At 44.3% G+C, this 26,149-nt stretch overlaps 2 protein-coding genes across 3 annotated transcripts in view; one reads left to right on the forward strand and one right to left on the reverse strand.

The window, feature by feature from the left end:
- Positions 1–22,631, forward strand: part of CDH1 (cadherin 1) — a 78,999-nt gene extending 56,368 nt beyond the window's left edge. Inside the window, exons 7-16 of one of the 2 annotated variants that reach the window (XM_060083508.1) lie at positions 2,974–3,149; positions 3,414–3,542; positions 5,096–5,278; positions 7,383–7,627; positions 10,426–10,571; positions 14,038–14,262; positions 14,748–14,978; positions 18,483–18,613; positions 20,382–20,525; positions 22,422–22,631. In XM_060083508.1, the coding sequence (XP_059939491.1) occupies positions 2,974–3,149; positions 3,414–3,542; positions 5,096–5,278; positions 7,383–7,627; positions 10,426–10,571; positions 14,038–14,262; positions 14,748–14,978; positions 18,483–18,613; positions 20,382–20,525; positions 22,422–22,631 (1,820 nt within the window). The remainder of the gene's footprint in view (positions 1–2,973; positions 3,150–3,413; positions 3,543–5,095; positions 5,279–7,382; positions 7,628–10,425; positions 10,572–14,037; positions 14,263–14,747; positions 14,979–18,482; positions 18,614–20,381; positions 20,526–22,421) is intronic. The other variant, XM_060083509.1, reaches the window with a different exon arrangement.
- On the reverse strand, positions 1,911–2,161 carry LOC132479859 (protein CEBPZOS-like). Its single transcript, XM_060083510.1, has one exon. The coding sequence runs from the start codon at positions 2,139–2,141 to the stop codon at positions 1,911–1,913; it is 231 nt and encodes a 76-aa protein (XP_059939493.1). The 5' UTR covers positions 2,142–2,161.
- Positions 22,632–26,149: the final 3,518 nt, after the last annotated feature.

The raw sequence follows: 26,149 nt of genomic DNA on the forward strand, positions 1-26,149 counted from the left end.
GTGTAAAACATCCTACCTATAGAAATATGTATAAAATGTTTAAGCCCAGTTTAAAAAAGGAACAGTTTAAGAACAACCTCCCCTGATTAAGTAACAGATCCTTGTTAGTAGTTTACAGACCCTGTACAATCCTTCCTGATCACATTTTTCCCCTCCTCCATAAAGACAGCCACCACCCTGACTTTAGTGATAATCATTCTCTTGCTTTCATTTATCTTTTACCACGTGTGTACTTACAGTTTTGCCTACTTGGTGACAAACTGTTTTCCAAGGTGGCTGAACCAATTTATACTCCCACCAGCAATATATATCATGGAATTGTTGGACTTCTTTTTGGCCAGTCTGTTGAGTGTCTAGTTATATCTCAACGTAACTTAAAATGGAATTTCTCTGATTATTAATGGACTAAATAAGCATCTTATCATATGTTTGCTGACCAGCTAGGTTTCTTTACAACTTGTCTATTCCAGTCTTTTGCCCTTTTTTTCTCTTGGGCTGTTTGTCTTTTGCCTATTGATTTTTCTTTTTTTTTTAAATGACAAATTTTATTCCAAAAGGGCTCCAGTAGTACCAGAGACATTGATGTAGAGTTTGAATATTGTTTCAGGTAAAGTGAAAATGGGTAAAATCAATATTTCTAGTTAATATATTTTTAGATAATGTGATTTTAAATGTTTGAGTTAAAATGTAATAAATATTAATGAACTTATTTGAAAAACAGAAACAGACCCACAGACAGAAAACAAACCTATGGTTACCAAAGGGGAGAGGAGAGGGGGATAAATGAGATAAACAACAAGGTCCTGCTGTATAGCACAGGGTACTTTACTCAACATCTTGTAATAAACTATAATGGAAAAGAAAAAATGTAATAAATATTAAAAATAGATGTTTTAGGGCTTCCCTGGTGGAGCAGTGGTTGGGAATTCGCCTGCCAGTGCAGGGGACACGGGTTCAAGCCCTGGTTCGGGAAGATCCCACATGCCGCGAGCAACTAAGCCGGTGGTCCACAGCTGCTGAGCCTGAGCTCTAGAGCCCGCGTGCCACAATTACTGAACCCGCAGGCCGCAATTACTGAGCCCGCACGCCTGGAGGCTGTGCTCTGCAACAAGAGGAGCCACCATGAGACGCCCGTGCACCACAAGGAAGACTCAACAAAGCCAAAAATAAATAAATAAAAGAAATAAATTTATTAACAAAAATAGATGTTTTAGTATTTTATCTATTTTGAAAGGTTTATACAGAATTATAGGGGAGTTGTGTTTTTTGTTTTTTGTTTTGTGGTACGCGGACCTCTCACTGCTGTGGCCTCTCCCGTTGCAGAGCACAGGCTCTGGACACGCAGGCTCAGCGGCCATGGCTCACGGGCTTAGCCGCTCCGCGGCATATGGGATCTTCCCGGACCAGGGCACGAACCCGTGTCCCCTGCATCGGCAGGCGGACTCTCAACCACTGCGCCACCAGGGAAGCCCTGTTTTGTTTTGTTTTTAAAGGAGAACCACTTTATTTTGAGTAGTAAATGAACCATTTATAACATAATGAATGTTCCATCAATTTCTTCACGGTTAGTCCAAAGAACAACTGCTTTAATTAGAATTTACATTTCACCTTAAATATTCTAAAATCCATCCATGTCAACTTTGGAGTTTTAATCTTGCCTGATACTATGAAATAGGGCAAACCTTGATTTATGGTCAAATTCTTTTTTTACGGTATGCGGGCCTCTCACTGTTGTGGCCTCTTCCGTTGCGGAGCACAGGCTCCGGACGCGCAGGCTCAGCGGCCATGGCTCATGGGCCCAGCCGCTCCGCGGCATGTGAGATCCTCCCGGACCGGGGCACGAACCCGTGTCCCCTGCATCGGCAGGCGGACCCTCAACCACTGCGCCACCAGGGAAGCCCCTCAAATTCTTAATTTTTGCTGTTCAGCCACTTTTCTTGATCTTGCTCTCTGATTCCATACATTCCAGAGTGTTCAGTGGACTTGCAATAATCTTCCAAGATGAAGGGGAATTTCTTGCTCATTGTTTGCCTGAACTCTTGACTTGTATACATCTTTCTGAACAAAAAATATCCTCCAAAAATGCCCACAAGTTCAGCTACTAAAACTCCTTTAAAGATCTGCTTTGTCAGTGGATCCATAGTACGGGCTATCCTGAGGCGCGTACTTGTGGGGCTGCGCGTGCCTGCCTATTGATTCTTTTTTTTTTTTTTTAATTTATTTTTGGCCATGTTGGGTCTTTGTTGCTGCGCATGGGCTTTCTCTAGTTTTGGTGGGCAGGGGCTGCTCTTCGTTGTGGTGCGCAGACTTCTTATTGCGGTGCGCAGACTTCTCATTGCGGTGGCTTCTCTTGTTGCAGAGCAGAGGCTCTAGGTGCGTGGGCTTCAGTAGTTGCGGTGTGTGTGCTCAGTAGTTGTGGCTCACGGGCTCTAGAGTGCAGGCTCAGTAGTTGTGGCACACGGGCTTAGTTGTTCTGCAGCATGTGGGATCTTCCTGGAGCAGGGATCGAACCTGTGTCTCCTGCATTGGCAGGCAGATTCCCAACCACTGCACCACCAGGGAAGTCCCTGCCTATTGATTTTTGAAGAGTTATTTAGGTATTCTGGGAACTAGTACTTTGTCTGTCACAAGTGTTGTAAATATTTCCTTCTACCTTGAAGGCAACAATCTCAAATGACCATTCTCTCAGGTGGAGCTGTGGCTAAGAAGCCAGTTACAGGAATTTCTGGTATTTTTCCTATTTTATACGCTATTCACTCAGTATAAGAGACATAGCAAAAATGTTTTAGCTTAAGGTTATTTATTCCCCAGACTCCTCACCCACCCTCCCCACCCAGAATATCCTCTGGAAAAGCTGGGTTCTGGGAACACCACTTGCTCGTTTGGTGGAATGCTTTCTTCCTCCCCTAGCGCTTTGGTCAGAATTTTGGAAATTAAAGTGTAGCTTGACTAAATCTTCTCCTTTGCTTCCAGGGACCTCTGTGATGGAGGTCTCAGCCACAGATGCAGACGATGATGTGAACACCTACAACGCTGCCATTGCTTACACCATCCTCAGCCAAGAGCCTATGCTGCCGCATGACAAAATGTTCACCATCAACGATATAACGGGTGTCATCAGTGTGCTCACCACCGGGCTGGACCGGGAGGTCAGGGGTCAAGAGGATCCAGAGGGTATTGAGGGCAAATAGCTCGATCGTCTGGATGACGTAAAACTCTGCCGAGGCCGGTTGCTGCTTAGTATGGTGATGGTTCTGAGCTTTGTATCTAAATATTTGTCCAGAGGTTTGGGGCCAGGCAGGCAGGCAGGTTGGCATTTAAGCAGATGAGAAAATAATCTGTTTCTATGTGATGGGCTGGGCTGTGCCTGATGTGGCTGTCAGTCCCGACTCAGGTGTGTTTCATCTCTACAGAGTTTTCCCACGTATACCCTGGTAGTTCAAGCTGCAGACCTGCAAGGTGAGGGCTTAAGCACGACCGCAAAAGCTGTGATCACAGTCACTGACACCAACGATAACCCTCCGATCTTCAACCCAACCACGGTAATAACCCTGCAACTCCTTAGAGAGTCTCCAAAGGTCCTTGGTTGTTTCCCAGTATCTCATGGGTGAACCCTTTGGAAACATTTTCCAGACTAGTAAACTTGAAGCTAAAATGCAAGCAGGTCGAGATGTCAGTTGTCTCTGCCCTCCTCCGCCTGGGACCTATTGACACAGGTTTCTGAAGTTGCAAAAAAAACCTATTTTTAGTTTTTTTTTTTTTTTTAAGGAACCTCCATATAAAGATGTTTAAAAAAATAAAAATAAGGAAAAAAAAAAGCACCTATTTACTCCATGTCCTCATCTTGGTAGCAGATCTTACCAGGTTTTAGTTATTCATTGAACAAATATTCTCTGGGTTTATACCAGGCACTGTCTTAGACACTGGGGATATTATCACAAACAAGGCAGACGACACTTCTATTCTTGTGGAGTTTATAGTCTAGCTAGGGTGATGTTAGACAACTTATACTGATTATTGTGTATAAGTATATTAAATGCAGTCGAGAAGGTATTGAGAGCTGTGTGAAAGAACCTTAAACCTTATTGTGTTACTTAGAAATCAGCTTAATGGTTAGTAACAGAGATTTGACTCTTGTGGTTTAAACAAACAGGGTTGACTTTTTCCCTTGTGTCACTAACGGCCTAGAGGTAGATAGTCCACTCAGTCAGTGGAAACCAAGCCTCCTTATCTGCTTTCCCACCATCCTTGGTACATGGATTCTATCCCCATTGTCACCTTGTGGCCCAAGATGACAGCTGGAGCTCCAGCCATATCTGTGCTTCGTTCAAGAAGAAGGCAAAGGCGAGGGGGCATAAGGCCTTGATGTCAAGTCAAGTTTTCTTATTTCTGTGAAGACCCATCCCACAAGTTTCGTTTACTAGCAACTGCTGTCTGCAAGGAAGACTGGAAATACAGTATTTTCTCTGGGCACGTTGCTGCCATCAACCATGTAGTTAGTGAAGAAGAAGAGAGTGGATATTCAGTAGACAATTAGCAGTGTCTGCCACTCTAACCTAGCCACTGTGAGTACAGGAGGCTTAAGAAAGACAGATTAATGCCCCGCTTCAAAAGGAAGCTTGATGAATAGCAAGAACTGAAAAGCAGTCAGTGTAGTGAACCAAATGAGACCAGGTCCTACAGGACCTTGTGGACTGAATTTAGAATTTCAGAATTTATCCTGAGTGCAGTGGGATGTTATCAAAGGGTTTTAAGTAGAAGACTGTAAGGACCTGACATTTATGAAAATTACTGGTACCACTGAGAGTGATGGGGAAGACGGGAATGGGGGATAAACTACAGTGTCAGCAGTTGGGCCAGAATATGCTGAGAGGCGCGGACAGCCAGGGCCTTGGCTCTTTCAGGTACTCACAGGGCCCCTGAGTGCTGGCTGCTCCACCAACAGGAAATAAGGGCCATGCTGGTAGGGTGGGCACTTCTTTGAAGACTCATCAAAGCTTGGGCTCAAGAAAGGACTCCCTTAGCCCTCTGAACCCTGGTCCACTGCTGGGTCTGAGCATGTCCTAAGTGACACATCCTTTTCTTTGCTCTGTAGTACGTGGGGTTGGTGCCTGAGAACGAGGCTGACGTGGTCATCACCACACTTACAGTGACCGATGCCGACGTCCCCAATACCCCAGCGTGGGAGGCAGTTTACACAGTATTAAATGATAACGAGAAGCAGTTTGTTGTCATCACAGACCCAGTAACCAATGAAGGCATTTTGAAGACGGCTAAGGTTTGTATCGTTCCTGGCAAGATGCAGAAATTGACAATGCAGCCAGAGGCCCTTGTCCCCTGGTGTCTTCTCTGAAGTAGATTAGCGTGGCCTTGGTGGGGTGGGGGAGGGCAGCTCTCCCAGATTCTGGTGGGGTTTGCAGTGACTCTTCAGGCTCATGTGAGAAATCAGGAAGCTCCCACACCACACCCTAAAATTGAAGAGGAAATACCATCTTTTTTTTTTTTTTGCGGTATGTGGGTCTCTCACCTCTGTGGCCTCTCCTGTTGCGGAGCACAGGCTCCTGATGCGCAGGCCCAGCGACCATGGCTCACGGGCCCAGCCGCTTCGCGGCATGTGGGATCCTCCCGGACTGAGGCACGAACCTGCGTCCCCCGCATCGGCAGGCGGACTCTCAACCACTGCGCCACTAGGGAAGCCCCTGTTTTATTTTTATTATTATTTTTTATAAATTTACTTATTTTATTTTTTTATTTTTGGCTGCATTGGGTCTTCATTGCCACGCGCGGGCTTTCTCTAGTTGCGGCGGGCAGGGGCTACTCTTCGTTGCGGTGCATGGGCTTCTCACTGCGGTGGCTTCTCTTATTGAGGAGCGCGGGCTCCAGGTGCGCGGGCTTCAGTAGTTGTGGCGCACGGGCTTATTGCTCCGTGGCATGTGGGATCTTCCCAGGCCAGGGCTCGAACCCGTGTCCCCGGCATCGGCAGGCGAATTTGAACCACTGCGCCACCAGGGAAGTCTGTACCATCTGTTTTAATACGTTCTTTCTCTGAAACATTTGCCCACCCCCCATAACCATTTTGCAAATGAGAAGAAAAATGGTTTATGGTCTCTGCTATTTTGCTAGATGATTTTAGAAGGAGGGCAAATAAGCCTGTGAAAGATGTCTAGGAAACTTGAACAGTAAGAAGTTGAGTGATTTCCTTGTTGAAGTTAGTCAAAGAGTTAATGAACGGATCCCTAACTTAGCACCAGAGGTTTGACTTCCCCTTGAGCAAATGGCCAGACCCTTCATTTCTGAATCACTTAATCTGTCATCTTAACTCCCATTAAACATTTCTTTTTTTTAATTTACTTATTTTTTTTTGGTTGAGATGGGTCTTCATTGCTGCGCGTGGCCTTTCTCTAGTTGCGGTGAGTGGAGGCTCCTCTTCGTTGCGGTGCGCAGGCTTCTCATTGGTGGCTTCTCTTGTTGCAGAGCACAGGCTCTAGGCGCACGGGCTTCAGTAGTTGTGGCACGTGGGCTCTAGAGTGCAGGCTCAGTAGTTGTGCACGGGCTTAGTTGCTCCGCGGCATGTGAGGTCTTCCCAGACCAGGGCTCGAACCCATGTTCCCTGCATTGGCAGGCAGATTCTTAACCACTGCACCACCAGGGAAGTCCTCCCACTAAACATTTGATGTCTGCATTTTCTGTTATTATTCTGTCACCAAAAGAAAAAAGGTAGTAATTTGAGTTACCACCATAAACAAGGTCCTTCATAAAAGCTCCAGTTGATCCCTTACAGTGCCTCTGTGAGATAGTTCCTTTTCCTACATATTTAGGTGTGGAAACAGACCCAGAGGTTCTATTGCCCAAATCACACAGCTAGGAAATGGCCAGGCCGGGATTTGAGCTCACTGCTGACTGATTCTGAACTTCATGTTCTTGCCACTAAACTTACTGGGGTTAGGGAGGTGGACAGGCAGGGTCGTTTGTCCATTTGCTGTCACACGGGCACATGTCAACATAGGATGTGAACATTCTTACTGGTCTCAGGTAAATAAGTGACTTAATATGCTACATTTGTTAATAGAGGCTTGCCACTTGAGATTTCATGTAGCTCATCTTTATTCTTTTCCTGGGGTTCTCAACATGAATCTGGTTGCATGTTAGTCACTGGGAACTTTTTAAAAAATATTGACGTCCAGACTGCAACCTCAGAGATTCCTATTCACTGGCTCTGGGGTTAGGGTCCAGGCATGTGTTTTCTTTAAAAGTTCTCAAGTCAGTTCTTCTTAATGCAGCCAGATGTGAGAACCACTGATATATTGCTAACCAAAAAACAATAGTTAAGGATTTAATGGGTTTTTTTTTCTAACATAAAATGTATTTTTTCTGCTCTTTAGGGCTTGGATTTTGAGGCCAAGCAGCAGTATATCCTGCATGTGGCAGTGACTAATGTGGCCCCCTTTGAGGTCACTCTCTCCACTTCCACAGCCACTGTCACCGTGGATGTGGTAGATGTGAATGAAGCCCCCATCTTCATGCCTCCTCAGAAGAAAGTGAAAGTGCCCGAGGACTTCGGCTTGGGCCTGGAGATCACGTCCTACACTGCCCAGGAGCCAGACAGATTTATGGAACAGAAGATCACGTAAGTGTGAGGGGTTTTCCACTTACTGGCAGCAACTGGCTGTGTGCGTACGTGTATGTATAAAATATTTTGTTCATGGCATTTTTATCATCACTGGTCTGTGGAAGATCCTTCTCTTGTTTGGCTTATTTACATTTTTAACCCCATTCCCCACACCTTGTCCATTCCGTCCATGGTCAGCCATTGTCGGTTCACTGTGCTTCCTCTCTTTGAATTCACTTAGTGTAGTAGGAATGTGGTTTTAATCTACATACATGGTATTGTGTTATAAGTAGCTTACTGTTTCTTTTTTTTTTTTTGTAAACTTCAAGGCACTTCTGTAATGTAAATCACAGCCACAGATGCTGAAAACACACATACAAACCAACCAACAGCAACACCACTGTGGCCACGTATGGTAAAGGATGTTCTTATTCTTTTGAGAGCTAGGTCTGATGACATACTTGGTGCTCCAGTGTGACAGTGGTGGAAACTCAAAGGGAAGACTGTTAAGCACAAATCCAAGCATGGCACGTCTGCATCTTTTTAGTAATAGCTTGATTTCCAGAGACAATAAAGGCCTCGGTCACTTCCTCTTCTCAGGGAGAGATTCCTACCTGTTAATATTTACGTTAGAGGAAACTATTAGAATGCTCTGAACTATTTAGAAAAAAGGTTATGCAAATCCAGTGGAGAGTCCCACTTGGTAATAAACTGAGCATATTCTTGTTTGGAGGGGGAGATGTTTGTGTTTTAGTATCAGTGCCTGTGACTTATTAAATGTAAAACAAACATGAAGTTTAAGTGCAGCTTTAATTTCTGAGTTATTCTGGGAAGTGCTAATTCTATCCTGATTGGAAGGGCTCATAAATAGCTTTAAACTGTGCATATGCGCCATACGGATAAAGGATCCAGGTAGTGATATTAATGGCTGCTAGCATCATTAGGTCAAGGATGATGAGGAATTTTTAAACGGAGGAACCAAGCTGGGGACCATCCAAACCTTCTGATAGATTTTAACATCTGCTGGAAGAGCAAGGACAGCCCAACATGAAGTGCCACTTGAAGTGATTCAACAGCATGTACACAGTGCCACTTAAATATTATATCTGGGGGGAAAAGAAGGGTTGAAACAGAATCTAATCAAGCCTTAGGATTTGATTTTGATGCAGTACAGAGAATGAACAAGTTAAATGCCATGAGGAAGCAGTCAGCCAAATGCAGAATATGGGAGCTCTATGTCAAATGACCCAGTTTCTTTAGCAAATAATGACAGAAGGGTGGGGGTGACTGCTTAGATTAAGGGTGTTGATTAAGAGAGGAATCAACCAATTGTAATGTGTAGACTATGCTTAAAGATGGATTCAAACAATCCAACTATAAAAGACACCCTTGAGGCAAATAGAGAAACTTGCGCATAGACTTGACATTAAGTAATTTTTATTTTTGCTAGGTGTGTTAGTGGCATCGTGATATTGTAGGATTTTTTGTTTTGTGATTAAAGCCTTGGGTTGTATGGTTTCCAGCCTATGTTGATATCTTAGCTTGTAGTAATGAAATAGGTAGTTCAAAGCATCTATTTGGGGAAGTTCAAGGACCAAGTCTAAATAGTGTTTGCAGAGACCCTTACCCCTGGAATAAAGACCACTCGATATATGTAGTTCATTGCTTTGCACTTCTAAGGACGTGAGGATAAGCCCACAGGTATCCAGGACCCTTGACTCCTTCGATTTTTTTTTTTTTTTTTTTTTACACGTTACGCAGGCCTCTCACTGTTGTGGCCTCTCCCGTTGCGGAGCACAGGCTCCGGATGCGCAGGCTCAGCGGCCATGGCTCACGGGCCCAGCCGCTCCGCGGCATGTGGGATCTTCCCGGACCGGGGCACGAACCCGCGTCCCCTGCATCAGCAGGCGGACTCTCAACCACTGCGCCACCAGGGAAGCCCCTTCGATTTCTTTATTTCCCTTTCTGAGCCTTTCAATGACCTCGATAGATAACTGGGCAGTATATCTCTGTTTCTCATGCTTACGTTTCTTCTGTTTCTGGTATTCCTAATAAGGTGTGGCTTAACAGGATTCTCTTGGCATTTTGAATAATTTTTTGGGGGGTGGCTGTGTAAGACCAGAAGGAGCTTTACCCTCCCTGGCACCTCCCATTAAATGCCAATAGTGCAGCATACTCCCAAGTCACCATGTCAACCCAAATCTCCAAATGCTCATGGCAGGGGTGTTGGGTGCCATACTGTGACCATTTGAGAACCGCTGTACGCTTTAGGGGGTTCAGTCTGAGAGAAAGTCAAGAAATCTGACATCTAAATGCCATGCCTGATCCTGGATTGCATTCTGGGTTGGATTGGGGCAGGGGCGTGGGGAGGGTGGTACAGTTTGGGGGAAATCTACAGTTTGAATATGTACCATGTATGAAGTGGTAGTACCATATCAAAGTTGTATTTCCTGAAATTGAAAATCAAATTGTGGTTATGTAAGAGACTGCCTCTGTTCTTAGGAGAAAGCACACTGACATTTTCATGAGTAAAGGAACATCATGTCTGCGACTTACTCTCAAATGGTTCAGCAAAACAAGAAATTCTGTATATGTGTGCATCAACTTTTGTATATAGCAAAATATCGACAGTGGATGAATCTAGCTGAAGGGTACATGGATGGTCATCAAACCTTTCTGGCAAAATTTCTGTAGGAGTCATTATTTTTTTGAAATAAGGAAGTTAGAAGTATCTATCAACAAAGAGGAATCTTAACCTTCTTCAGCTACCTACCGTTCGCTGTTCCCGTTCTAAATCAGAGCTTGTGTCTTTCCAGGTATCGGATTTGGAGGGACGCTGCCAACTGGCTGGAGATTAATTCGGACACGGGTGCCATTTTCACTCGGGCTGAGTTGGACAGAGAGAATGTCGAGCATGTGAAGAACAGCACATACACGGCCCTCATTATAGCCACTGACAATGGTGAGGATGCCCTTACCATTTGGTTTTTGCTGTTTCACCCTCCCGACCAGCTCACTGCCTTGCCCCTATCCTTTTGGAGGCATGAATTCTTTCGTTTTCTTTCATTCTTCAACAAAGCGTTCTCAAAGCATTGTCCAAAATGCACAGAGTTTAGGCCAAGCAGAAGTTCCTTTTTACCACTCCCTTTGTACCTGAACCCCATGGGAGCCAGACTGCCTGGGTTTAGATCCTAGGACCAAAGCTTAATACCTGTGTGAACTTGGACTTATTACCTAATTTTTAGGTCCCTCAGTTCCTTTATCCAACAAAATGATAATACCCCATCTAGGTTAAATGAGTTAATTTATGTAAAAGTGCTTGGAAGAGTGCCTGCTACCTAGTCTGTGCTCTGTAAGGACTGTTATTATCTTTATCATCATCATCATTATTAGTGAAGTGTGGCTCCTTCCAGACTGTTTCTGTGTATTCGAATACATTTATAAACATATAGAAATATGGTTTATTATAAAGCCACTATCTGGTTTATAACCTATTTTTGTTTTTATTATAAAAACCATTATCTGGGCTTCCCTGGTGGCGCAGTGGTTGAGAGTCCGCCTGCCGATGCAGGGGACACAAGTTCGTGCCCCAGTCTGGGAAGATCCCACATGCCGCAGAGCGGCTGGGCCCGTGAGCCATGGCCGCTGAGCCTGTGCTCCGCAACGGGAGAGGCCACAACAGTGAGAGGCCCGCATACCGCAAAAAACAAACAAACAAACCATTGTCTTATGCATGTTTAATTTTTTTTCCTTGAACATATGTCTTGAAGACACAGAGATCTATCTTGGCACATTATAGATCTACCTCTTTTCAATTAAATGATGTTATGCATGTAGCATAATTTAACCATTCACACATTAAAAAACACCGGGATTATTTCCAGTTCTCCATTATTTTTTTGAGTGATAGGTAAACATCGTACATGCCTCTGTGGGCAAGTGTTTCCCATGGATAGATATTCAGAAGCGGAGTTACTGTTAAAGAGACCTGCTAGTTCCTGTGATTAAATCTGTTCCCCTCTTCCTCCTCAACTTCCCGAGGTAGTAATTCCAGATTTGGCAATCCGGAAAGCAAAGGGCAAGGCAAGTAAGCCTGTGATGGGGCTGGATGGGTGGCTAATGATTGATGTAACCTTCATCACATTCTGAGCATGCTGTGGAAGGGTAACCCTGGCCTAGTCATTTAGAATCTAAAACCTGCTCCTGGAGTTGTCATTTGGGAGGCAGCAGGTTAAAAGCAGAGAGCCATGATGGGGCTCCATTTGCAGAAATGTTTTGCATAAAGGGAAAAGCTAACCCATTGCTTGGGCAACAGTGCTATGTTGGCCATCTGTCTCTGGCTGCACGGGGGTTCCGTAGCCAGGCCTGGAGGTAACCAAGAGTTGGCAAGGTTCCTGTAAAGGGCCAGGGAGTAAATATTTTAGCCTCTGTAGACAGTACAATCTCTATTGCCATCATAGCCTAGAAGCAGTCATACACAGTTTGAAAAGGGATGAGCATAGCTGTGTTCCTAATTTGGGTGGAAGACCTTAGTTTGCTGACCCCTGACCTAATACTAATGGCTAAATTATGGTACTTTTGAATATATTCCTTCAAGTGTTACTTTGTGCATGACTCAATACTTTTGATGTAGGTCTAAGAGGAGAATGAAGTTTCTTCAGAAAATCTATTATCTTATTAAAAAACATTTTCTAAAGTTTTCTTTAATTAAAAAGAATTTTAGGGGCAGTGGTTAAGAATCTGCCTGCCAATGCGGGGGACACAGGTTCAAGCCCTGCTCCGGGAAGATCCCACATGCTGCTGAGCAACTAAGCACGTGCGTCACAACTACTGAGCCTGCGCTCTAGAGCCTGTGAGCCACAACTACTGAAGCCCGTGCACCACAACTACTGAAGCCCGTGTGCCTAGAGCCCGTGCTCCGCAACAAGAGAAGCCACCACAATGAGAAGCCTGCACACCACAAGGAAGAGTAGCTCCTGCTCGCTGCAACTAGAGAAAGCCTATGCACAGCAACGAAGACCCAGTGCAGCCAAAAATAAATAAAATAAATAAATTAAAAAAAAAAGAATTTTAAATGATACTTGCTCATTGTTAAAACAAGAAAATTCAAATGATAAGGTAAAAAGATCCATCCATGGGTGAATGGATAAACAAAATATGGTATACACATACACAATGGAATATTATTCAGCCTTAAAAAAGAAGATGTTGTCATGTGTTACAAAGTGGATGAACCTTGAGGACATTGTGCTTAGTGAAATAAACCAGTCACAAAATGACTAATACTGTGGGTTTCCACTTAGATGAGGTACTAATGTGGTCATAGAAACAAAGTAGAATGGTGGTTACCAGGAACTGGAGTGGGAAATAGGGAATTGTTTAATGGGTACAGAATTTCAGTTTTGTAAGATAAAATTATGGAGAGCTGTTTCACAACAATGTGATTATACTAACACTACTGAACTGTACACTTTAAAAATGGTTAAAATGGTAAGTTTTATGCTGTTTCTTTTAAGCACAATTTTCAGAGGTAAAAAGAAAAAATAATCACTATAGCCGCCCAGGTATAAATATTTATGGGTTTGAGATACATTCCTCTGGGTTTTTTTTCCCTGCGATATGCTAATATTGATGATGATGATGATTCTTTGAGGGTCTACTTTTTCTATTATCAAGTGCTATGTCAGGATGTAAAAGAAATACAAGCAGAAGTGTGTATAAATCTCTGAATCTAATTTGAAAAGCAACTTGAGGCAATTGTAAAAGGCTCAATCCTTTGATAACGATCTTAAAGCCTTAGAAGTTCAGAGAAGGAGAACTAGTAGGGGGTGAGGAGGACTTCTTAGAGTGGTTTTAAAAAGTTGTGTTTTTTAAAAAATTTTATTGAAGTATAGTTGATTTACAATGTTTTATTAATTTCTTCTGTACAGCAAAGTGACTCAGCTATACACACACACACACACATATATATATATTCTTTTTCATATTCTTTTCCATTATGGTTTGTCACAGAATGCTGAATATAGTTCCCTGTGGTATACAGTTGGACCTTGTTGTTTATCCATCCTCTATATAATAGTTTGCCTCTGCTAATCCCAAACTCCCATTCCTTCCCTCCCCCCGCTGCCCGGCATAGAAAAGTTAAAATTTAATGGATGAATAAAGTTATGTGTGAAGATGGAGGGAGTCCTTGGTGTGAGGAATAACTTGAATAATTATTATCAAAGTGGGGAATAGGCATGTCAGAGGTCTGCCCAGCCAGGAATGAGGATGGCCTGGAACCTGCAGGACGGGTGGCTCTGTGGGCAGGGTGGGGCCTGGTGAGGGAGCCCTGAAGAGCCAGGAGAAGAGTTGGATTCAGTCTGATGGGAGGCACTAGGGATTCATCAGTGGTCCTGAGCTGTGACATTTCCTGTGTATTTTCTTAGGTTCTCCACCTGCTACTGGAACAGGAACCCTGCTCCTATTCCTCGATGACGTGAATGACAATGGCCCCGTACCAGAACCTCGGGTCATGGACTTCTGCCAGAGGGATCCACAACCTCACATCATCAACATCATTGATCCTGATCTTCCCCCCAACACTTTTCCCTTCACGGCAGAACTAACACATGGGGCAAGTGTCAACTGGACCATTGAGTACAATGACCAAGGTGGGCACTTGAGTCTTATTTTGGAAACTTTGCTCTGACCCCGTGCTTCCCTCACTCCTCCCGCTTCTGAATTTCCCTTCTCAATATCCATTTGTCACCCCCTTTATGTTATTGTTTGGTTTTTGTTGTTGTTGTTTTGTTTTGGCTGCACCACACGTCTTGTGGAATCTTAGTTCCCTGACCAGAGATCAAACCTGGGCCCCCAGCAGTGGAAGCTCGGAGTCCTAACCACTGGACCCCAGGGAATTCCCCACTTGTCACCCCTTTTAAGGCTTGTTTCCTTGTCCCTTCTACATTTGTGACATTGAACCAAAGACCCCTTTGTGTTTCTGGTGTCTGAGTCTGTGACATACTGCCCAATAATCTACAACCCAAGCAGCTGTTGTCTTCATTCAGCTTTGGAATGTCTCTAGTTCCCTAATAATTTTAATCGAGAATGAACTTTTTATCTCTCCTGATCACCTCATTTTTGTTGCTTCCTCCAGAACATGAATCTCTGATTTTTAAGCCAAAGAAAACCCTAGAGGTGGGTGACTACAAAATCAATCTCAAGCTCATAGACAACCAGAACAAAGACCAAGTGACCACCTTAGATGTGCACGTGTGTGACTGTGAAGGGGTCGTCATCAACTGTAGGAAGGCCGGGCCTCTCACCGAAGCAGGATTGCAAGTTCCCGCCATTCTGGGGATTCTTGGAGGCATTCTTGCTTTTCTAAGTAAGTGCAGCTGGAGAGTGTTTCAGCCTTTACCTTCTGATACGGGGGAGGTTTTTCTCTTACTGAGCATTTCAGGGGTAAGTGGTCCAAGACTGGAAGGCTTCCCAGTCCTTCTATTTTGTTCTTTCAACCTCTAAGGGCAGTGTTTGTCCATCTTGAGTGTACACAAACCACCCGTATATGAGAATGCTGATCCAGTAGGTCTGGGGTGGGGCCTCAGCCTCTGCATTTCTAATCAGCTCTGAGGTGATGCGGATGTTGCAGGTCTTCGGACCACGCTCGGAGCAGTGAGGCCTGGTCACCACCACCTTCTCCACATCCCACCCTGGAGGAGGGTGTAGAGGAAGTGGAAGGCACATATCTGGAAACTGAGCATGTCACCTTCACTCACATCCCACCGGCCCAAACACAGCCACACCTGGAACCTCCCACTCTAACCGGGTGACCATGTGTCCAATTAAAACTTGGTGTCGGGCTTCCCTGGTGGCGCAGTGGTTGAGAGTCCGCCTGCTGATGCAGGGGACACGGGTTCGTGCCCCGGTCCGGGAAGATCCCACACACCGCGGAGCGGCTGGGCCTGTGAGCTGTGGCCGCTGAGCCTGCGCGTCCGGAGCCTGTGCTCCGCAACAGGAGAGTCCACAACGGTGAGAGGCCCACGTACTGCAAAAAAAAAAAAAACCCAAAAAACCAAAAACTTGGTGTTGAGAGTAGGGGTGGAGTGTGGGGGTGCACGGTGAGTATCAGTGACTCAAAGGATGAAGGGGAACAAGGTTACTGGGGAAAATTTGGCAGTTTCTGGCACAGTCCTTAAAACCGATATCGCCTGAGCCTACCTGTAGACTGAGCCCTAGGGTTGACACAGGTGCTGTTATGGTTTCTAAAAGCTAGTGATGGGCAAGTCAGAAAACCTCAAAGATAGTGTTGTTGTTGCTTTTTTTTTATCATTAGGAACTATGACACGTGGTACAGGTCATGAAGGTCCTTGCAGTCAGAAGAGGAGGCTGTTAATTGAGTCTTGAGAAAGGTTTGGTGGAAGACAGGCTAGTTGGGCCACAGCAACTGGGGGAATCCTCATAGACAGAGGGCCATTTGTGGTGGTTCCCACACTAGCGAAGGCACAGAGAGGGGAAGGCTTGACGGACTGTGTAGGGCAGAGAGGCCGACCTTGCTGGGGTAGAAGAAAGTCCTTAGAGGGGAGCAATGGGACCACCTGGGGGCTTTCAGTTTAGATTCAGCAGTGTTACTGATCCTGCTGCTTCAACAGATTGAAGAAGGGATTACCTGTTAGCCTTCGGGAAATGTTTGCAGTGTATCCCCTTAGCTCCTGCCCTCTGCTGCATTCTCTCAAAATTGAAAAGAAAGGAGAGAGTTGTTTAAAATTCAGTGAACTTTCTGGACCTTTCTTCCTCCAGGATTCACGAGGCTTTATTGCCACCATGCAGTTATACTTAAAATATTGACTTTTTTTATAGTAGCTTTATCTAACTTTGCTATGGGTGTATTTCATTAAACATAGGGGCCGAGAACAACATTTCGGAATGTTCAAATGTGCAACATTTACAGCAGAAGCAGTGCCAGTGTGCAGATTTCCAATGTCTTGTTCCTTATGGGCAGACATCGAAATTAAGCATCTAAAGACTGTTCTAGGGCTTCCCTGGTGCCGCAGTGGTTGAGAGTCCGCCTGTTGATGCAGGGGACACGGGTTTGTGCCCCAGTCCAGGAAGATCCCACATGCTGCAGAGCGACTGGGCCCGTGAGCCATGGCCGCTGAGCCTGCGCGGCCGGAGCCTGTGCTCCGCAACGGGAGAGGCCACAACAGTGAGAGGCCCGTGTTCCGCAAAAAAAAACAAAAACAAAAAGAATGTTCTAGAGAGACGAGGATATGAAGGTTTTTGTGTAGTCAACCAATATTAGGTTGCTTACTTTGTGCAGGATTTGTCTCTGACACCGGGGATTGGGGGGTTTCAGGATAGCTAAGTTGAGTGGTGCTTCCTGAAGTGATAACAATATGCCATGTTTTGGTTACTTTCCCTTACATAACATTTAAGTAATGTCTGATAAGAAGCATCCTTTTGGAAACATAGCCCTCCTCTGGCTCTTCAGCTCTAAGCTCCACAGGGATGGGGGCTGTTTGCAGCTTCCATTGTTTTCAGTGCTGTGTCCTCAGGGTCAAGGCAGGCCTGGCCCACCTAGCAAGAACTCACTCAGTATTTCTGTTCTTGAGTCGTGGTCCAGGGGGTTATATTGTTTATCTGGATAAGATCTTGGAATCTTTCTGATTTCAGAAACAGGTAGGTTGGGTACTTGCAAGTGTATGCCACCTCCTGTCTCAGTGCAGTGATGCTTCACTAGGTACTTGTGTATAAGGACCTATAAGTTAGAAAACACACTGAATCATATTTTTTTCCCATTCACAATAAATTATTTAATTTTTTAAAAAATTAAATATTAATCGTATATAGCCTAGACATAGCCCCCAAGATCAGATGAAAACCTTGAAAATAGATTTTAAAGCTCGCTTACATGATTTATCCTAAGAGAAGATAAGGAATGTACCAAGTGCTTTTTTTTTTGCTGTTGTTTATTTATTTATTTTTAAAATTTATTTATTTATTTATTTATGGCTGTGTTGGGTCTTTGTTGTTGCGCATGGTCTTTGTTGCGGTGTGCGGGCTTCTCATTGTAGTGGCTTCTCTTGTTGTGGAGCACGGGCTCTAGGCATGCGGGCTTCAGTAGTTGCAGCACGCGGGCTCAGTAGTTGTGGCTTGCAGGCTCTACAGCGCAGGCTCAGTAGTTGTGGCACATGCGCTTAGTTGCTCCGCAGCATGTGAGATCTTCCCAGACCAGGGCTCGAACCCGTGTCCCCTGCATTGGCAGGCGGATTCTAACCATTGCACCAGCAGGGAAGTCCTGTTGTTTATTTTTAATTTTAAAATTTTTTGGTGTTTTTTCATTGTGTACCAGGCGACTTTACAGTCTGTGCCCCACTCCCCTCCCCCGTAACTGAATAAGAATAATATGCATGTATTAGTCACATTTAGGCTGACCCAGCCCTGCTCACAAACCTTCAATGGCTTCAACTCACTCTGAATCAAAGCCAAAGTCCCTCCAGAGGTCCGCATGTCATTGCTGCCCCTCTGACCCCCTCTCCCCTTCTTTCTCCCCTGATGATCCTGCTACAGCCACGCTGACCCTGTCTTTCCTTAACCATACCAATCTGCTTGGAGTCTTTGCCTGGACCATTTCTGCTGCCTGGAGTACTTTGCTCCAGACTTTGGGAAATGACTGATTGGTTTAAGGTCCAGTTAAAGACCACAATTGAGTTCTCGTGTAATTGTCTACTGTGTAGTGCTGCATATATTAACCTCAGGGACGTGAAGACATGTGAGTTGTCTTTCAGCCATCTGTCTGTCTGTCTGGTCTGCATGGCAGCAGTGCTCTGTGCCAGCTGCTGCTTACGGCCTTCTTGACCTGTGGCTCTTATCTCTCTCTTCCCCACTCCAGTCCTGATTCTGCTGATTCTGCTACTTATTCGGAGGAGAAGGGTAGTCAAAGAGCCCTTACTGCCCCCAGAAGAAGACACCCGGGACAACATTTATTACTATGATGAAGAAGGAGGTGGAGAAGAAGACCAGGTGGGTGTTTAAAACCATGGGAGAAAGCTTAATGGCATTCTCTTTATTTGGAGGAAGCAATGATTAGGGGAAGACAGACATTTGAAACAGCTCTGTCACTTTGCGTATTTTTTTAAAGACCTTTCATCTACCCAAGAAAATAAATGTTGTCATTAACCATCATCATCATCACCATCATCATCATCAATACAGCATTGCTAACATTTATTTATTGTTCAGATGAATGAACAGAGGCACAGAGCAGTTAAGCCATTTGCCCAAAGTCACAGAGCTAGGAAGCAGTAAAACCAGGTGGTCTGACTCCAGAGCCTACTCTCCTCACTGCTATTTCCAGGACATGAACTTTATTCAAATTATCTTTGACATAGAGCAACTGATCTGTTTTTTGTTGTTGTTTTTATAAATTTATTTTATTTATTTATTTTTGGCTGTGTTGGGTCTTCATTGCTTTCACGCAGGCTTTCTCTAGTTGTGGCGAGTGGGGGCTATTCTTCGTTGCGGTGCACGGGCTTCTCATTGTGGTGGCTTCTCTTGTTGCGGAGCACAAGGACTGATCTCTTTTAATATTTTGTTTCCTTTGAGTTTGTAGCTATGCCAAACGGTTTTTTGCTTTTTGTAGATGTTAATTCTTCAGGCCTTCTTTATTTCTCTTGATTTTGGAGATGGTCTTAACTTGCCTTACCCTGTACTATTGAGCTATTACCACAATAATGCTGTATAACAGACAATCCCAGAATGTCAGTGGCACACATCAATAAGCATGTTTTTCTCATGCATTTGTGGGTTAGCTGGGACAGTTGCTGGTCTCAGCTAGTGTCTTGCTCTATTCGGGCTGCTGTAACAAAATACCATAGACTGGGTGCTTATAAACAACAGAAATTTATTTCTCACAGTTCTGGAAGCTGGGAAATGCAAGGTCAAGGTGCTGGCAGATTCGGTGTCTAGTGAGGGCCCTCTTCCTCGTTCATAGATGGCCCTTGTCTCACTGTGTCCTCATGTGGTGGAATGGGCAAGGGAGCTCTGGGTGTCTTTTATAAGGGCACTAATCCCATTCCTGAGGGCTCCATACACTGTCACAACCTAATCACCTGCCAAATGTCCTACCTCCAAATACCATCACATTGTTTCAACATGTGAATTTAGGGAGGACACAAACAGTCTATGGCATCTAGGCTCAGAAGAATGTGTGGGTTGGTCAGGGCTAGGCTGATATAGGCTGCGTTTGGCTGGATGGCTGTGTGCTGTGAGTTGTGTCTAGGAATGTTCCATGTAATTCCTATCTTCTTTGTCCCAGCAAGTAAGACCAAAGTACAGTTAAAGCCTTTGCCTGTGTCACATGTATTAATGTCCCATTGGTCAAAGCAAGTCAAATGGCATAGCCCTACATTAATGGATTTCTATTCTTTTCACAGAGGATAGGGTGGGAAAGGAGTGACTATTTTCTGAATAATAATCTAATAATCATACCCTATGAAAAGTTAATAAGGTAAAACAGTCTACATCTGTACCCACAAATGTTCCTCACAAGGCTTTTATGCTATATTTCCTTCCAGTGCTATTTGGAGACTCTTAGGTTGAAAACTACCATTTCAGAAAAGAAAAAAAAAACCAACTGCCTTTTCAGATTACATTGGCACATGCTTGTAGATATCATACAGCTGGCTGTTAAGGCCTTAGCCAGTACCATAATCTGTAAACCAAATATGACCCTGTGTTTATGACTGTTTCTATTTTACTCTTTGCTATGCTTTTACTTTTTTCTCTAAAGGACTATGACCTGAGCCAGCTACACAGGGGCCTGGATGCTCGGCCCGAAGTGACTCGCAATGATGTGGCACCAACCCTCCTGAGTGTGCCCCACTATCGACCCCGACCTGCCAATCCTGATGAAATTGGAAACTTTATTGATGAAGTAAGTAAGCAGAGTCAAAAGCCAAGACACAACAAACTCACCTCTAAACTTGGAAAGGAGCTGTTGTGTCAAAAGTGAGAAAAATTCTTTAGAGTCTTTCCTTTACCATGTTTTCATCCCTGAGCCCTATTTGTTTTTTTATTTGGGCCTCATCTAAATTTCAGAACTAATAGCACTTTGAATTAGTCTTAGGGAATTTGCAAAGTTCATACAGCAAAACCAAGACTTGCTTGAAAAGATTTAATAGAATAAGAAATGAAACTAAAGAGATTCAAAGTAGATTCAGTTTCGTTTCACTAATGGGTCTCTCTTTCCCTGCATTACATTGGGATGTAATGTTAAATGTGTATCACAAGGCTACCTGAGGGCCAGAAAAATAGTTTCCATATTGTATATATCAGAAATGCAATCAACTATAAATACCAGAAGCTTAAATAGATATGAGTAGGTTTACCTCCTGCAAATAGAAGACTAGGGTAGGCAGTCTTGGCTGGTGCATCACCCTTTTCTACCTTTCTGCTGCATGATCTCAGCACATCCTTGTTCTCATGCTTGTTGCTTTATGATCACAAGATGGCTGCCACACTTCCAGGCCTTGAGCCTGTTTTCCTGTCAAGAAGTAGGGAAGGGCAAGGCTCCCCTGGTGGCACAGTGGTTGAGAGTCCGCCTGCCGATGCAGGGGACACGGGTTCGTGCCCCGGTCCGGGAAGATCCCACATGCCGTGGAGCGGCTGGGCCCGTGAGCCATGGCCGTTGGGCCTGCGCGTCCGGAGCCTGTGCTCCGCAACAGGAGAGGCCACAACAGTGAGAGGCCCGCGTACCGCAAAAAAAAAAAAGAAGTAGGAAAGGCAGAGCAGAGGGCAAAAACTTTCTTCCAGCAAACTGTTAGGCAAGAAGGAAGTTCATCCTACATGTTATTGGCCAGTGCTGTCACAAGATTGTCCCTATATGCAAGGGAGGATGGGAAATAGGCATTAAGTTAATTAGCTTAGGGTAAGATGAGGAAGAACTGGTGGGGTTAAGCAAAGAACCAAGTAAGATAATAATAGTCCAGTAGGATCTATTTCCTTAAACTATGTTACCTGATTACTTGCTCAGTTGCTGGAATGATTTGCAGGGCTTGTCTGATGGTCCAGTGGCCTTCAGCAAGTGTTCACGGTGGGGGGCAGGTTTTGCTTTAGCTTCCCTGGGGAGTTGTTGTCACCAAGGACTATATAAAGCCCGGCAGTGTTGGAAGTGATCAAGCCAGATCCATTCTAGGCACTGGATCTTAGAGAAAACTGAGAACAGGAAGGGCCACTTTAAACCATCCCTTTTAGATACATCTGGATTCAGGTATTTTCCTCCATTCACATTCATTTGTGTATCATCATATATGATTATAGCTATTTCTTAATTACAAAACTAAAATGTTTGCTATTTAAAAAATATAAATTATGAAAATGTATATAAAGAAAAAATGTGCAAGTCCTCCCTCAGTTCCCCTGACCATAATCACCAAAGTTAATTTAGCAGTTTGGCATTCATCCTTTCAGATCTTCTCCGGCTGAAATGCAGGCTGTGTAGCCTGGCATGACGGTCCTCATTGTTTTTAGTCTCTGTCCATCCTGATTGGTTGGTGCTCATCGCCCCCGCCTACATATAATTTACCAGTTTTGTTTAGGGGGAAAACATTCTGCATACTTTCTCTTTTCATTAACAATATATCATGTCCATCTTCCGTTCCAGTTTGTATTACATTTACCTTGTTGGTGTTCAGTGCTCCTGGCGTCCTACAGGATGGTCTCATTGTTGTGCCGTAACACTTGGCTTTACGCACCAAAAGAAGGCACCTTGCCTAAGATGACAGGTGTGCGATTCCTCTCAATGAAAGATCCTATTGTCTTCCTTCTTTAGAACCTGAAGGCAGCTGATAGTGACCCCACCGCCCCACCCTATGACTCTCTGCTGGTGTTTGATTATGAAGGAAGCGGCTCCGAAGCTGCTAGTCTGAGCTCCCTGAATTCCTCAGAGTCAGACCAAGACCAGGACTATGACTACCTGAACGAATGGGGCAGTCGCTTCAAGAAGCTGGCGGACATGTATGGAGGCGGCGAGGACGACTAAGGGACTCAAGACCGATGGGGAGACAGATGGGTCCCTACACTCATGTGATGGGAAATGCGGGAATAATATTCCTGGTGGTTTTCCAGCTCCCTTCACTTGAGATGCGTTTCTGGAGAAGAGACCTGTGATCAGTGATAGGATAGTTATGATTTCCACTTTATAGATCTAATCTGTGTGTTAGAACGATTTTGACTTATTCCATGAATCTTTTTTTCCCTTTCATCACTCTTTACATGATGACGATGTCCAAAAGACCCCCAAATTTTAATATTTCAAAAGAGTAGCTTCAGCCTCAGAAGGTTCTCTGGCAACTGGCAGATTTCCTTAAGGGCTTTGTCTCATTTTTAAAGGAAGGTGAGAGGTCAATTTCCCTATTGTAGATATAAAGAAATTAATTTGTGTGCTTTCGTTCCTCCCGTCACTGCACTGGTGTCCCATGTTCTAATATCCATTCTTACTCCCTCTGAATTCTATTACATTTCTCTGATGCAGAAGTTATTGGGCTGTTTTAGGGAAAGAGGCTTATGTCTTTGTCTGGCCATATGCTGAGTGGGTATTGTGTACTCCTAAGACCTTTTAACGGTTTTCCTTTTCCATCTCCTGAGTACGTAACTTGAAATGGGCATCTATCCAGTTTACTTGTTCTGAGTAAGAATGTTTGTTATGTGAATGTCGTTATGGGGCGCTTTGGTTCTAAACAGGGAGCCTGGACCAGAAAAGGTGGTGAGTTTTCAGGTGCCACTGAACTTTTAATGTTCATTTATCCCTAAAACAAAAGAGTGATATATTCCGGGACTCAGAATAGTGCCTGAAGTGCTGCAGCCAAAGACAAAACCTAGCTCATCACAGCAGAGGGGAAATGTGAAACGTGGCCGTGGAGATGGCAGGGGAGATTGTCACTGAGCCTGGAAATTGAGCCAACTGAGGCTGAAGACTGTTGCGGTGGCTCTACCTCCAGCCCTGAAAATTCTGAAAGAGTAGAGGAATCTCAACACGTGCTTCCTGCCAGGATCCTTGTACCGTGGTTTGTACCCAAAGCACAGAATCCCCAGTGCCTGCTTTTGTTGATGTCTATAGAAAACGCTGGCTGGTCTGGACACATTTGCCCCAAATTCCAACTGTGCATGAAAACTTCAGAATGTTTTAAAAATCCAAAATTTTTTTTTCTTAGGAGCAGGAAGAAAACACTCCTTGAAAGGGTGTTAGCAAAGGGAGGTGAAGGTAGGGAGACCCTTAATTTGGATCCTTTTTTAGTTGAAATGCAACCTTTAAGAAACTTTTGACAACCATAGACCAGAACTTTATCTAAATTGCTTCCCTATCTATCAGCTGTTTTTGGAAGAAAAACCCATCCCTGCAACCATTTCTTAGAACTGTCTTGATTTTTCAGCAATTTAAACTCTAATGTAGTTCTGTGTAGAGAATGTCACTGTAGTTTTGAGTGTATATGTGTGTGGGTGCTGATAATTTTGTATTTTCTTTGGGAAAAGGAAAACAATTCAAGGTGGAAAAAATTATTCTTAAATATTCATTTTTATAAATTTTATTAAAGAATTTTGTTACACCATTGTCAAACTTGTTTTATTTGTTTACACAATTCCAGGCCAGACAGACAAATGGTTAGGTGAGCTTATTCAAAACATGGAGAAAGAAGCTTCATATTAAAATGACTCCCCCTGAACTTTGTGTCATTCTGTTGGGGCAGAATAGCGGGGAAACTGCACACCTAAGGTCACTTTATTTGAAGGATATCCATCCATGTGGCATGTAGTGAAACCAATGAAATCTCCTTGTCAGGAGGCTACTGTGGGTTGTGCTGAGGGATAGAAAGAAGCAGGGCTTCAAATAACATTGTAGGTTAGCAACGTTAGTACAGGGCAGTGGTTCTCCACTGGGGAAGATTGTGGCCCCCTCCCCCAGGGGACGCTGGCAATTTCTGGAGATACTTTTGGTTGTCATGACTGGCGAGGTGCTACCAGCATCAAGTCCAGGTCAGGGACGCTGCTAAGCATCCTACAACACACAGGACAGCCTCCCTCCACAAAGAGTTATCAGGTGCAAAATATCAACAGTGCTGCTGTTGAGAACGCTTGGTATGGGCTTGCAACTTTCCTTTGCTGGAGGAGTATGACTATTTTTGGTAGATTTAAAAATTGTAGTAAAATGTAACATTTTACCATTTTAAACACTTTTTGTTGTTGTGTTTTGTTTTGCAGTACGCGGGCCTCTCACTGTGTGGCCTCTCCCGTTGCAGAGCACAGGCTCTGGACGCGCAGGCTCAGAGGCCATGGCTCACAGGCCCAGCCGCTTCGCGGCATGTGGGATCTTCCCGGATTGGGGCACGAACCCGTGTCCCTTGCATCGGCAGGCGGACTCTCAACCACTGCGCCACCAGGGAAGCCCCATTTTAAACACTTTTAAGTGTACGATTCAGTGGTATTAAGTACCTTCAAAATGTTGTATAACCATCACCTCTATTTCCAGAACTTTTTCATCATCCCAAACAAATAAATGGAATCATTTAATATTTGTCCTTTTAAATTTGGCTTACCTTGCATAATGATTTCAAAGTTCATCCATATTGTAGCATGTATCAGAACTTCATTATTTTTAGTTGGGTCTCCATTGCTGCGTGTGGGCTTTCTCTAGTTGCAGAGAGCAGGGGCTACTCCTCGTTGCAGTGCGCAGGCTTCTCATTGCGGTGGCTTCTCTCCAGAGTGCAGACTCAGCAGCTGTGGCGCATGGGCTTAGTTGCTCCGTGGCATGTGGGATCCTCCCAGACCAGGGCTCGAACCTGTGTTCCCTTCATTGGCAGGCAGATTCCCGACCTCTGCACCACCAGGGAAGCCCAGAACTTCTTTTTTAAATGGCTGAATAATATTCTATTATGTGTATATGCAATATCATAAAGAAAGTGGGGGTCAATTATGGAAAATGGAATGCAACTACTCCAGTAATCACGTGTGACTTTAGAAGATAAGACCCTATAAGAACCTTCAATTGCTGGAGTCTTTGATGGGAATTCTGTTTCTATAAAAACAGCCATTGATAACTATTGGGTGCGTGAGGCTTGTTAGGTCTGGGTTGAGGCAGGCAGCCCCCAGCCTGCTTAAATCGCTTGTTCGGCTGCTGACCCTAAAGCTCCTGACAAGGTTGGGTCCCTTGGCTAACTTCAAATCAACTAAACATGTTTTACACCAATACAGACTTCTTTGTGCATCTTGAACAACCCCATATGGTTCATTGCAGAGAAGCAGCGCCCTCTCCATGTAGCTCTTGAGGGTATTGGTTGTGATGGATGTTTAATAGCATATTACCAGGGCGTCTCCCAGCTGTACTTGTGTGTTTTAACAAAGCTGCCCAGAGCAAACTGAGGAAGGGGCTACCAGCATTCAGTTCCTACAGACTAAAATTTTGTGAGTGTAAATACTGGACTCTTGGGACATAGGGTACTTAAAAGCCCATCTGAATAATTTTTTAGGCCTGGAGAAGCCTGAGACTGCTTCCTCTTTTTTAGA

The sequence above is a fragment of the Mesoplodon densirostris genome, chromosome 19, assembly GCF_025265405.1.
Source record: "Mesoplodon densirostris isolate mMesDen1 chromosome 19, mMesDen1 primary haplotype, whole genome shotgun sequence".
In the NCBI taxonomy this organism is placed as follows: Eukaryota; Metazoa; Chordata; class Mammalia; order Artiodactyla; family Ziphiidae; genus Mesoplodon; species Mesoplodon densirostris.

Bases quoted from the DNA above. Each gene is read 5' to 3' on its own strand.
- LOC132479859 (XM_060083510.1), bottom strand. From the start codon at position 2,141: ATGGATCCACTGACAAAGCAGATCTTTAAAGGAGTTTTAGTAGCTGAA.